A 15,129-nucleotide genomic window follows, 5' to 3' on the forward strand; every position below is an offset into this window, starting at 1 on the left:
TTGAGGTCGCTGATGAGTTGTTCGCCGGTTTCGGTTTTGGCGAGCATGTCATCTATATAGACTTCTAATTTGGTTTCGGACAGATTTTGGAATATCTTATTGACGAGCCTTTGGTAGGTTGCTCCGGCGTTCTTCAGGCTGAAAGGCATGACTGTGTAGCAGTATGTCCCGTCGGGTGTGATAAACGCTATTTTTTCCTCGTCGGGTCGGTGCATCGGTATTTGATTATAGCCGGAGTATGCGTCCATGAAGCTGAGGTATCGATGGCCGGATGCAGCGTCTACCAATCCATCGATGTTGGGTAGGGGGAAGGCGTCTTTTGGACAAGCTTTGTTAAGGTCCGTATAATCGACGCACATTCGCCATTTTCCGTTGGACTTCTTTACTAGTATGATGTTTGCCAACCACGTCGTGTATGGTAGTTCTCTGATGAAGTTTGCGTCGAGTAGGGCCTTTACTTGTCTCTTGACCTCGGCTGCCCGGTCCTGGGACATTTTTTGTCTTCTTTGTGCCACGGGTTTGGCTTTGGGATCTACGGCTAGCCGGTGGGACATTAGGTTCGGGTCTATCCCGGGCATGTCAGCTGGTGTGAAAGCGAATAGGTCTCTGTTTTGTTTCAAAAATTGAGAAAGGTCTTCTTTGAGGTCGTATGGGAGGTTCCTGTTGATGAAAGTATATTCGTCTTTGGTTCGCCCTATTTGTAGTTTTTCCATGTCACCTTCTGGTTCTGACCTGGGCTGGCCGTCTTATCGGACGTATGATATCCTTCATCTCGCAATCTGCTCCCTGTCTTGGAAGATCTTGTCACGGGCCACTGCAATGGTTTGTCAATCCTGCACTACTGACTCCCTTTCATTTTAGATATTCCTTTCTTTCGTGGTTAATCATTATTTTTACTATACATCCACAGATAAAGATGGAAATAGGCTAGACAGTTTATTAAGGATCTATAACCTGGTTTATATTTGATCTGATTTGATATGGCTTATTACAAAATAGGTTCAGATTTAGGTTATTATAAAAATTTTAATATGTTTATAGATCAAATAAAAATACATTAATTAATTTTATTAGTTTATTAAATTTGTTTGAACCTATTAAAACATAAATAAATATGTAAATATTTTTTATTATTAACAAAGTTAAAAGATATTTTAAATTTATTATATTTTATTATAAATATTTTTGTATACTTTAAATACTTTAAAAGTTTAAAAATTCTTGTAAACATTAAATTTGGAGTATTATATATAAATAACTTTTACTAAATAATAGTTTTTATAAATAATATTTTTAATTTTTTAAGTATTGCGAGAAACAAAAGTTATTAGATTTTTTAACAATCTTTAGGTAAGGCAAAACTTAATAACAATGGATACTTCTTATTTAAAAAGAAGTTTATAACATATTACAGGTAGGGGTGGCAAATGGGTCTAAATCTACTGAACTTGCGTAATCCGTCTTTTGGACTGAAAAATTGAGTCCGCCACACATCAAAAGTCCGTCTAATCTGCACCGCAATAGTGGACTTTGGCAGGGTGGAACGAGTTTCCCGCGTGGGCTCAAGTTTTTTTTTTTAAATTTTTCTAATTTAGTATTTTAAATTATATTTTACATTTGATTGATTGGTTCTAAAATTGTAGATGTTTAATTATATATTTTGGACAATATTTATTTTACATTAAACAATATTGATTTTATTATTTTATTTCAAAAAACTTAGTTTATAATTATATTTATTACATATTTATAATTATAAAGACTTTAATATTTAAAAATTATAAATTTTTATGTCTTTAGAAATTATAAACTTATTAAAATAGTTGTGAAATGATATATATTATTTAATACTTAATAGTAAAATAAAAAGAAATTTGGCGGGTTTGACCCACCAATCTGCTATTAAACAGGATATGGTGACATTTTAGAATCGCCTTATTAGATTGAGAAAGGCGTACCAACCCGCCAAAAAGTGAACTTTTGGCGGGACAAACTTTTCCGCTTTGTCACCCCTAATTACAGGTTAGGATAAAACCTAATTAACTACATAATATATAGGCTTGTCTATTAAAAACGAAATCTAACTTAGCCTGACTTATTTTTACTCCTATCAATAAATAATAATTTAGAAATTGTGCTACAAAATTCCAACAATATAAAAATAACAAAAATCACAATTTATTAACTTTTTTTTATGAAAATTCAATAGAGCTTTCCTAAAATTAGAGGACCCCATCACATAGTTTTTTATTTTTATAAAGTAAACAAATTAAATAAAAATATAGACTTTATTGAATCTATATCTTTAAATTTTTCTTTGGCAAAATTTTTCTTTAAATTAGACGTGTTAAACTATTCCATCCTAACCGTTCTAGTGTTATCCCCATATTACTTTGTAATTTCCAGCAAACAAATGGTTAGAAAAGAGTCATTAGACATTCTTCTTCCACTTATGACTTATAAATCTATCCTAAAAAAATTAACTCCAACATAAAACTTAAAAATTAATTAAATATAGTTAGAAAGAACCAACTTCAACTTGCTTTAAGCTACAAGAAAAGAACAGCACGAATATTCTAGAAAGGAAACTCCCATCGATTGAAAGAAAAAAACACAATTCTAATAAAGGAAAAAAATTATTAAATTAACTAAACTCACATAAGTTAACCTAAGTTTAAAACTAAATTACCCTAATTTCAAACTAATCAATCTAATTAACTTAAACAACTAATTAACCTAATTAACTGACTTAACCTAAGGTAACCAAAATCCTAATTAACCTAAATTAACTTAATTAATCTATATAACAATTTGGCAACAAAAAATTTAAAAAATAAAAATATATTTCTATAACAAAAAATTAACTAAATAAACCTAATTTCAAAACCAAATTATCCTAGTTTCAAAACTAAATTAACCTAATTAACTAATTAACCTAATTAACTAACTTAACCTAAGCTAACATAAACCATTTGGCAACAAAACATTTAGAAATAAAAATTATATTACCATAATAATAAATAATGTCTTAATTAGAAATAAAAATACCCTAATTATATTTTAATTTAAATAAAAAATTACATAAATTGCTACAATGATCTAATTTCAATTCCAATAATTTGTTTCATGTGATTAGCATTCCAATAGTGTGAGTTATGCAATCTATTATATCTATTATATATTATTAATTTTAAGGCCAAAATGTGTCATATGTCACTCTTTCATTACAATTGAAATTAAATTTTTTCTTTCAAAAATTAAAAAAATTCTCCCCTCTTATCTCTTCCTTTCTCTATCTCTCGCTCTCATTTCTTCACTCATTTTATCTCTCTTATATATCATTATCGATGACTAATTATGAATTTTACAATCAAAATATACAACATAACATTCTCTAATTGTATTTAAATTAAATTAAAATTAAAATTAAAATACTAAAATTAAAATATAGTTATATTATATATTATATTATATATTACTAACTAATTTAATAACTAAAATGTACACATGACTTTTTTTCTATTTCTCTCTATCCTTCTCACTCTATATATAATTTACAAATCATATTTTATATTAATAATTTGACAAATCAAAATATGTCACTAGATATTTTTATTATAATTAAAATAAAAAATTTTCTTAACTTTTAAAATTAACAAACTCTCTTTCTCATTTTTCTTTATCTTTCTTTTTTTTTTCTCTCATTCTCTATTTTTCTCTACCTTTATGTTCTACAAAAAATAAAATTAACAACATAATATAATTTAAATAAAAATATTATTATATACATATTTTTTATTTAATTTTAAATTTTTACTGCTTATCTTTTTAATATATATTTTCACTTCTTTTCTTTTAAATATTTATTACATATAATTTAAAAAAATACTAATGTTGTGATTAGAAGTTAGAATCAAGATTCAATTGTTTTAAAAAACTGAGTTAATTTTATAACTATCAATAGAAATTTTTTTATGTTAATATCTAATTATATTTTTATATATCTAGAAAAAAATATTATTTTTAAATAGCAAGTATAAAAATTAATTATCTCTATTTGTACAACAAATTTAATACCTAATTAAATATAACAATATACACGTTAAATTCTTTCAAATTTTAGATAACGAATTGTTTAAGACTCTGATCTTCTTAGTTGACGGGGACTTTTGTCCCTTACGACCATTTTATAAAAGTAGTCTAAAGCTATAAATTTTTCGTGTGATAATCTATATATAATACTAGAACCGACATAATTTTAAAAGATTTATATTCCCGTAATAATATTACGGATAAAATACTAATTTTCAAAAATTATATCTAACTTTTTAGGACTTCAATCCACAGAAAATTCAATCTTAACAAACTAAATATATCAAAATTGAAAAAATGATTGTTCCACATGAAAATGATTACCAAGGGCCGAAAATTAACCTAAACAAGTTTTTTTATTATGCAAAATTTTTTACATAATCATGTTTTCTAAGAATTATCAACTCAAAGTCCCAATTTCTCTTTTAAACACTATTAAAAGTTAAATCCCAGATTTTTCACACTTATTTTACCAATTGAAATTTGTCGTAACAGTTAAATTTCACTAATTCTCCAAACTCCCAATTTTTGTGTTTTTCAGGGTTTAATTGACAGGTACTGCTTGCTACGCATGGAACCCCATCAATACTTACTCAAAGTTCAATCCATGATTTTTTGCACATGCTAAAAAATTAGACTCAGCCAATAAATAGTAATTTTACAATGTCACTCAAATTCAGATTAGATCCTCTAGTTCCTAATTTAGCACTAACAAACCAAAAGTTCAGCATAACCACAACACTACTAAACATGTAGCAACATCATTAATCAACGAATTCAACCATGATTAGTCATTTGCAATCAAAATTCCTTTTCAAATTCAGCATACAAGGTCTAATCACATCACTACAACTATCCCTGGCCATATGAATTCAGTCTAAATCACAAAAAATAAGTTTTCCAACCTTGATTGAAGCTTAAACCAAATAGTAAGTGATTTTTGTGTGTGGTTCGGGTATTTCGACAACAATTCGAGTTTCTCACTCTTTGCTTAATCTCATCTCCTTCTGCAAATAATGAGACAATAATCGTTGTTGTTGATCACCAAATTTCAGTTCCTCTTCCGTTACTCATTCTCGGGTTCAAGAGGAACCTTCACCAAAAATTCTGCTCATCCTTATTTAAAGCTTGCCCGTGGATGATAATGATAGTAGTGAGGTTGGATGATCATCTTACTTTTTGTTTTCTTCAGTTTCTCTCTCAACTGTAGCTCTCCATGTTTCTTTAATTTCCAAGAATTTGATGAATTTTTGAAGATATTGTATGTTTGTTTTGGGGAAACATTACAAGATAATAGAGAATTTGTAATAAAAAATTTGTATCAAATTTAAAATTGTTACAAATTATTATTTTTTCGTAACAATAATTAGTTATTATTACAAAATAAGAATATTTTGTAACTAAAAAATTTGTTACAAAACATTTTAATATTTTGTAACAACGTGATTCTTTTGTTACAAATTATGTTAGCTTTTGTATCAAATTGTTGTTTTGTTGCAAAATATTATAATGTTTTGTAACAAAAGATTATATTGTTGCAAAAATTTAAAATATTTTGTAACAAAATATCTATTTGTTTCAAAAGGTCTAAATATTTTGTAACGAAAAATTATTTTATCACAAAATACAATATTTTTGTAACAAGTTATTTATTTGTCACAAAATTAAAAAAATTTTTGTAACTAATAAAAAATTTTATTTCAACATATTAAATATAAGACTTTAAATTTTTTTAAAATTAACATAATGAGTTATTTATGATTTATTATATTTATTTAAGATTTTATATTCAAAAATTTATTTTACTAAAAATATTTAAGTCAAATTAATGATATTTTAAGTTTAAAATTATTTCAAAAATTAAATAATAAGTCATTTAAATGAGGTATTTTCTTATTTATAATTTAAAGTTTTAGTAGTTAAAAAAATATAAAAAATTTATATGATTTGATTTAAAAGATTTAAAGTCATTTAAGTTTTATGAATAAAAAAATTAATTTAATTATCTCCAATTTTATCTTAATTAGTGTTTATTTAAAAATAATTTGTAAATTAATAATAAAATGATATTTTAAAAATAATTAATTTAATTATCTCTAATTCTTAAAATTAGAGTATTTATTTAAAAATAATTTCAAAACTTATAATTAAATAATATTTTTACATAATTATTATTAAAAATTTTATTATAAATTTTAATTTATTTCAATGTGAGTTAACAGTTACTTTTTTTAATTTTATTTTTAACTCATATTAATATGTAAATGAATATTCAACTGTATAATAAAAAAATATTTAAAATTCTATTAAAAAACACATTCAAAAATGAAATAGAATATTCAAAGTTTGCAGTGATTTTGTTGAAAGTCATGAGAAAGATGAATAATATGAATCTGAAATTGAAATGAGATCTTAATAAACATGGATAAAAAATCGTTAGTAAAAAAAAGGTCATTTAAATAATAATAATAATAATAATAATAATAATAATAATAATAATAATAACTCATTTATATAAGAATGATTTACCTGAAAATTTATAAAATTTATAGATTTTTATGTGTATATTAAATAATGAGAAGACTGATTCATCTAAAATTTTTAATAAAATCTAATATGAGATTGAACAATCAAAATAAAAAATATAAATTTGTTTGATGATTAAAAATAAAGCATTCAACTATTTATTTTTTTTATTAGTAATATATTACTCAGAAGCCAGAAATCATTTAGACTGAAGTCTACAAGTGGGAAACGGAAGAAGTGAAGGATAGAAGAAAAAGGGGGAGGAGGATCCTAGCAGTGAGGGATAGAAGAAAGGGGGAGGGGAAACCCTAGCAGCCGCTCACTCCCTAAAATCTCTTTCACCACGCCTCCGCCTGGCATCTATCTCACCGTTTTTTCCCTTGTCATTCGCGTCTGCCTCGTTGTTTCTGTTTTGCCTCGTTGTCCACTTCTTACTTCATGTCTCGCCAACAGCTTCCTCCTCGCCGCCAGCTTCCTCCTCGCTCGTCTTCGCCGGTGGAAAAAGCAGACGAAACTAGAAGTGGCAGCTAGCAGAGCAGTGGTAAATATTCGGGCTTTGGTTCAAATGATGGTGACAGGTTTAGGGATAGCTACAGAGACAAGGGAGACTATGAAAAAAGACAAATACACTAGAAGATCACGAAACATCGGTGATGATGAAGAGAACTCCTTCAAAAAGGATACTGCACACTCTGTCAGGTGAGGCATATCTTACTGATATTCTCGTCTGTAAATTACTTGTAAGTGTCATGTTTATTCCATATTATTGTCTCTACACATTGGCATAACCCTAGGTATTAGTTAGAATTTGGGAAAAATACTGAACTTAGTTTGTAAATTCAGTCATTATGGCATATATTTTGTTGTACATTATTTTCTGATCCTTCATATTTAGTTATTATATGTTAAGTTGCTATCTGAAATATCTAGAATTTTTTAAGTTCCTTGCACTAAGGAATTTGCTTGGTTTTGACTAATTTTTCTTAAATGTTTTTGTTTTTATTATTTTATTTTTTTCGTTAGTTCTTTAAAAGTGTTTTAATAGAAATTTTGCCAGATAATATCTCCAAAGAATATTAAATCCCATCAAATTAAACTTGGTTTGTATTAGATGTATTTGAAAAATTTTATCTCTTTTTACCTTTAATAATACAGGTTATAACTCAAATACTTTCATTGTAAAACAAACAAATAAGTTTGTGTATCAAGGCCACACTCAAGCCTTTGACCTTGCATTTCTATTTCCAGTTTAATGAACTTGTTTTGAGTTCTAACTTTTGAAAAATGAGAACTCTCTTATATGGAACTCTTGTCAATGGTTGAGATGCTCATCTCATTTTTCTTCTCTTACATGCATCAATTGCTCAGTTTTTTGGTTGCATAGGGACATGCTATTTTCTATATTCTAATTCCAGAATCTCTATCTTGCAGCAAAAGTCAGAAGAATGCACCATCTAGAGTATCTAAGTCATCTACTAGTAATGCCTATTATACCTACAGTTCAGTTGCTTCTCAAAGTTCAAGTGCACCTGCAAATAATACTGAGGATGATTTTGATGACTTTGATCCAAGAGGAACTTTTGCTAGTAAGTGTTCCCATAAAATCTAGTGCATCCCAATTGCTGATTTTGTTCATATTAATTTAAATAAAAATATTAACCTGCAGATTTAAAGGCAGGAACCTCTACTAATTAGTGGTCCTAAGTTCAGAACCTCTCTTCCATTATCAATTAGGATTGTTTGACTGAATAGTACTTCACTAAAATAAACATTATTGATATGTTCTTTATTATGAATTACAATATCAATTTCATCTTCTGAAGTAGTATGTTAATGATATTCAATTTTACAAGTTAGCTTTTTGAAATGATCAGGTAGGGGGAACCAATAATGAGTGGGATATGCCATCATTAGTGGGGATGCACAATTTTTGACATTATTCTGAATGTTCTTATTCATATCTATAGATAAATTGCACTCTTTAAAAGCTTTAATATGTGATTGTGAAGAATTGATGAAAGAGAATAATACGTGTCTTGCTTTCTTTTTTTCACATTTTACTTCAATGTGCTGAATTTTTTTCTTTATTCCTTTTGGCACATAGTTAATAATTTCTATTTTTTCATGTCTGTGCTGACTTATGTATAGGAAAAAGTAGATCTATAGTAAACGTTTCAAAACTTAAATTTATCCCATTCTCTTCTAGTTATTATATCTATCTCCAGAAAATTGTTAAAATAAATGTCAAACCTGGTTTTATTTGTTATAAACTATTCTCTCTTTCTCATCTCTCCCTTTGATGTAAAAGGGTTTCACATCTTAGTTTGTTTAGGCAACTTTCAACATCCCTCTTGAATTAACATATATAAAAAAGAAGTTGACAAAACTAGAAACAAGAATTGTGCTGCCTTATGTTTTATATTTTGATGCAGCCATACTCATGATTTATTGACCTGCTTTACATTGTTGGTTGTTCCAACCTTTTGTCTGTATTTGCTCCTGTTTTAATATTTATTTTTATTCTAAGCAAAATATTTTTCCTGCACAGGATCATATTAATGACTGGAGGAAAACAATACTTTATTTAACATTTATTTTCTTTCTTACTGCTATAATATGGTTCATAGGTAAGTGGCATATCACCATACAGCTTTGGTATTATATTAGCTGTTCTTAATTTTTAAACCAGATATGCATTAGAATTAATTGTTTTTTTAAGAATGTGCCTGTAAACTGAAATTTCAAAACACGTATTGAAGAAATTACTGGATGTTACGCATGGGTTTCAAATGCTAATAGATCCTAAAGGTACTAATAAAATTGCTTATGGTTTTAATACATTTTCCTAGATGATTTCTATATTATTAGTATAGTTTAATTTGTATATGGATCTATTTATCACATTTTACTTGTGTCATGGTTGAGAAATGACAAATGTCTTACTATTTGGTTTGATAAATTTGGTTGTGTATTGACTGAGAAATAAGTTGTGAGTTGGTTGTTTTTGTTGGAACCGTAGACGGTGGAAATATTCAAGTTTTAGAGAAGGTTTTGCCAAATTTTTTTTAAACATTTTGGATAAAACTTAATGAAAAAAATTATAATTAGTGTTATATTTTGTTTCTAATTTTTCTTTTGTTTTTTTTATTTACAGAAGTGCTGAAATGGTGACCACATGCTACCTTGAAGGCTCAAGAATATTTTGATTCATAGAGACACTAATCTATGTTAAAATTTTTAACTTTTGGTTGAACTTATACAAGACATATAACTTGTAGAACTAATCATCGTACTCACTAATGTTATTTTGTTTTAAAACAATTTTAGCTAAATGAGATATGTTTGAATTATTTATATTTTTGTATATTATATAAATGTAGACTTGCTTATTAAAATAGTTAATATATTAGTTAATTTAAAAAACAATTTAGTAAATTATGCATGTAATTTATATTAAAAAAATTGTTACAAAATAATTATTTTATTTTTGTAATTAAAAAAAATCCGTGTAACAAAATTTTATGATAGGAAAAAATAGATTGTCACCAAAAATATCTTGAAGATCAAAATTTGTTACAATTTTTGTAATGATTTCTGATTTTTTTTATCAAAAAAATTTGTTACAAAATATTATTTTAAATTGTAACAGTTCTATTTTTTATTACAAAAATTTTTTGTAACGAAACATACTGGCACCCAAGTGAGTGTATACTTACTTGTGCCTATTTATAAGTGTGGGTGAGCGGAGGTAACTTAGTGGAGAAGAGATTTTTTTCAACACGTGTCGCGTATGTCCAAGTACTTTAGTTTATCCATCTTTAAATTCAAACTTTTTTTTTAAATATTTCAAGTAAGCTCTAACAAAATCGTAAAATCAAACATTACAAATAAGTCATAAACCCAATCATTGCAATTTTAATCACATAGGGATAGAATTGTAATTAATAGAAGTTTTGGATCAAAGTGTAATTATTTTTGGAGGATTAATAGTTAAATTAATCTTCAAATGATAGAATATTTTTTAAATTTATCTTTAAAAGATTTTTTTTAATTAATCACATTTGTCTTTTCGTTACTTCTTTAATAATTTTTTTTAATAATTAATGTTATAAAACGTTAATCAATAATATATATAATATCTAATATATCTAATAATTAGATATTGATAAAATATATTTATAAAAATTTATTAATTTAGTCATTTTTTTCAATTACAAAAATCTTATTCTTAATATGACCTAGTAACTAAATTGATAGATTTTCTTAAACTTATTTAGTTAACGTCTAATTAAACATGTTACTTGTCATGTATGCTATCCGTTAGCATTTTATGTCATCAATCATTGACAAAAATTGTGAGTTGAATAACTGAAAGATAGATATAATTAATTCATAATTTTTGAAAGATCAATTTGATTAAAAAAATTTAGAAACAAATTTAAAAAATATTTTATCATTCAAGAATTAATTTAACTATTAATCCTATTTTTGTACAAACGATTATATTCAAATTTTTAAACACGTAAATTATAATATAATATAATCTTAATCGTTTTCTCTTGAAGAAAGAAAACAGGTTGATTCCTATTTTTAAGAAATAAAACTCTATGAAAAAATTATGATGTTATCAAGGTTCGGAAAATCGGATCGTTCATCAAATCGCTCTAGTCACTGATTTACTGGTTTATTGGTCCAATCGATCCAACCGGTGGTTCAACCGAAAAAATTATTTTAAAATAAAATAATAAATAAATTATAAATAAACATCCTAAAATATCTTCCAAATTTAAAACACTACACAAAAAATCATCAACTAAATTCATATGATCTTATCAAAATACAAACTCAAAAGTTAAATAGTAAAAAAAATATCTAAATATTAAATTTTGACTTTGAGGGTTAACAGGATCACTTAACATCTCAAATTCTAATTTAAAAATATCAGGAGACAAAGGATTATCAATTTCAAAAGAATGTTGAGCTAGTTCAGTTAGAAAATGTTGATCATTCTGTGGTATTATGCTAACTGAACATGAACCTGAACCTTGCAAGATGACCTTTTCAGTCTAATCTTAGGCAGCGTTGCATTCATCTGTTGTAAGAAAGCTCTCTTAGCAACAGATTCTTCTTGCTGAGTAAGCCATAAACAGGATGTAGTATTGTTTCCAAGTTGAGGTATCAACATAACAAGTAGTCATTGAATAAGAAAGTATAACATATCACCAACTACTGATACACTTTGACTCTACTTCCACTACCATCATCATCATTCATCAGTTTATTTATATATGGCATTGGCAGGTAGCTACCTTACTCATTCAGCAACAACCAGCATTTGATTTGATTTCTATTTTTAGCATTCAGTAACAACCAATACAAACTAGCAGCATAACAACAACAGTGCCATAACAAGACAGCAGCATAACAACAACAACAGCTTAACAAGTCATTAATTACAAATTTCAAATTCAAAACACTGATCAGTGATCACACAATCACAGTGCCATAACAAAACAGCAGCATAATAATAACAGCAGCTTAACAAGTCACTAATCAAAAATTTCAAATTCAAAACACTGATCAGTGATCGGAGAATCACAGTGCCATAATAAAACAGCAGCATAACAACAACAACAGCACAATAAGGGGGAAAAGAACAATGAAAGTCACAAAAGAAATTAGCAATCCTATTCCTGTTTTGTGCATTTAATTACTCATAAACAAAACTCAACTCCACCTGAATTGTTAATTTAACCTTGGTCTTATGGAATCATAAATAGGAATACATTACATTGCTCTTTCTTCTAAAATTCAAGCAAAAATAAAAAGGAATGGTTTTAGTAGTTTAGTTCTTTGCAGATCTCACTACTCAGAATACATTGTAAAGGAACAAGGCAGCCTTCTCTAATCATTGATCCCAACAGGTAATCAGATAAATAAGAACAAGTTTACAGAGTTGAGTGAGAAAACTTCTTGCTGAAGTCATCGACTTGGGCTAAGTGAAATCCTCCACATTAGAAATATAAGGAGAGGGTAAGGAGATCAAACTACATTTGCAGCTTAAGCCTTATAACAAGGCAAGTATACTAAAATGTTAATAATACTTAAGAACAAACATGTTCCTGTTCAATTTATCATGTGGTTAATGTCTGAATTGGAAACATAGATTCAAAGTGAATAGCTATGCACTAATTTGATATATTTAAAAATTAGTATGTCATGTGTCTATAAATCTATATTTATACACCAAGAAAGTAACCATTTATACAGAAACGCTAAAATCAAAACAGGAAGACAAATGAACATTTAAAATCGTAAAACCCACTTTTCGCATCACTTTGCCATTTAAAACTGTAAAACAAACATTTTAGATGAACATGTTACTGTGATGAAGGTCACTATCGGGAAGGACTTGGAGGACTCCCCTGACTGCGATGCATGAAGACTCGAGGAGACAAACTCCTGACTGCGACAGATGGCGACAAACACTGATCAGTGATGACAGAATCACAGTGCCATAACAAGTAACAAAAATCATAAATTAGCAGCATTACAAAAGACCCAAGAAATCAAAAATCACAAATTCAACATCAAAACCCTGAAACAGAGTAACAGACTCAACAGAATCAGTAAATCACAGTTTCACTAACCTTCCACTAATAGCAGGAAGACGAAGACACGACGGTGACACCACGACACACCAGCTGGAGGCCTCGACCAGTGATTTCACTTGGGAATGGACGATGTGCCGAGCTAGAAGGGGGAGACGTCGCGGAGGAAGAGAAGGAGGAGGCCGTGGAGACGACCAGCAACCGGCGACCAGCAGAGGCGCTGAGGACCTGGGGACGGTGGCGCAATGAATGGCTAGGGTTTTTCTTTGCTTCAGATAGGCCAGGGATTGTACGAATGATTGGGGGAAGGAAGGGGGGTTGTTCGCGAATGGTTCTGGGTTTATTTTTATTTTTTTTACAAATAAACAAAACGACATCGTTTTCTATGAACCGGACGGTTACCGATCCAGTCCAACCGACCGGTTTTTGGCCGGTTCAACAGTTTTCAAGCAGTTCTTTTTCCAGCGGTTATAAGCACTGGACTGGACCGTTATTACTGTCGGTTTCCGATTCGACCGGTCGGTCCGGTCTGATTTTTAGAACCTTGGATGTTACATCCAGTGAAATGTACGAAAAACGAAAAAGACTATTTTTTGTAATCAGTAAAATGTAAAATAGACCAGATGAAAAGAAGGCTCATATTCATGGAATTGACTTGTACGAGCCATTTCGAGAAAATTCATGTTTTGGAAAATCAAATAGAAATTTTCATCTTATAATTTTGAGCAAGTAATAAATTAAAGACAACTTAAAAAAGATATTGTACAAGATGTCTTTGGTACGGGTTGTGAGATGGATTGGAGACTTGCGAATCGAGGCAGACGCCGGATTCTCTGACTGGAGCAATGGAGGTGGATACCTGCAAAGGCATTCCGATACCCAAGTCAGAATGGATCTAAGAGGTATAAGATGTGAGAAATGAATGAATACATGAGGGGGGCTGGGCCCCCCTTTATATAGGCAATGGTAATTATCTTATCTTATCTTATTTGGTTAAGATAAGGGAGGTATTTGAATTTGATTGTTGGTTAGAAGCTCTAGTGGGCTGATTCTGGACCTTCTAGAAGGGCGAAGCGGGTCGAACCCGGGAAACCAGGTTCGGGGACTGTTCCGGGTTATGGTTGCCCCCGGAATGAGAGAGTGAGGGTACTCGGTCTCATCACTGGAGGAACCTTTTCCTCGCTGTTTGTGGTTTGGCAAGAAGATTGTTGTTTGGTTTTTTGGTCAAGGTCGAGGATTTGGGAGTTCCTGGCCGTTTCATGGTCAGGCGAAGAGTGCGTTGTTTGGGCGTCTCATCACATGCCGGGTTTGATGACTGTTCCGAAGAAGGGCCCGGAGATCGGGTCTGGAACTGTTGTCCCCGGAGCATGAGAGTATGCTTTCTTGGTCTCAATGCTAAGTCGTTGGAGAGTCTGCTTCTCTGTAGTTCAGGAGACTGTGAGAAGCCTAGAAAGGTCGTGACGTCATTCTGCATCAATTGGTGGGATGTTGGTCAGTCTAGCTTTCCGCGAGTTGGAAGACCGTCAGCTCATGCTTGTTTTGTGTGGCATTTTTTGGGTCGTTATTGTGAACTTATTTTAGGCATCTTGGTGGGCCGATTTCAAGACTTTGTTTATTTAACTTATTTGGATTTCTGTTTTGTTGGATTTGCGGGTGATCGATTCACGAGTCACTATTTTTGTTATTTGGATATCTGTTTTATTAGCTTCGGGGTGATCGATTTCCGGGTAGCCGTTTACTTATTTGGATATCCATTTATTGGCTTTTGGGTGATCGATCCCCCGGGATAGCCGCGTTTAGTTCGTGCCATCGGACGGGACAATGCTTTTGAAAAAATGAATTTCATTTGTGGTTTGGGCCTCGTTAAAACCTCCCGATGTGGGTAGAAAAGAGTGCCCAG

The 15,129-nt window shown here is 29.6% G+C and overlaps 1 protein-coding gene across 2 annotated transcripts; it reads left to right on the forward strand.

Annotated features, from left to right (window-relative positions):
- The first annotated feature begins 6,823 nt into the window (after positions 1-6,823).
- On the forward strand, positions 6,824-9,972 carry LOC107489623 (uncharacterized). 2 transcript variants are annotated; one of them, XM_016110378.3, is made up of 4 exons: positions 6,840-7,317; positions 8,050-8,204; positions 9,167-9,245; positions 9,773-9,972. In XM_016110378.3, exons 1-4 carry the CDS (start codon positions 7,272-7,274, stop codon positions 9,787-9,789), a joined length of 297 nt encoding a protein of 98 aa, XP_015965864.1. In that variant the 5' UTR covers positions 6,840-7,271; the 3' UTR covers positions 9,790-9,972. The 2 variants fall into 2 exon arrangements, with proteins under 2 accessions (XP_015965863.1, XP_015965864.1); XM_016110377.3 differs by lacking the exon at positions 9,167-9,245 and having other exon boundaries at positions 6,824-7,317.
- Positions 9,973-15,129: the final 5,157 nt, after the last annotated feature.

Source organism: Arachis duranensis, chromosome 5 (assembly GCF_000817695.3).
Source record: "Arachis duranensis cultivar V14167 chromosome 5, aradu.V14167.gnm2.J7QH, whole genome shotgun sequence".
Lineage (NCBI taxonomy): Eukaryota > Viridiplantae > Streptophyta > Magnoliopsida > Fabales > Fabaceae > Arachis > Arachis duranensis.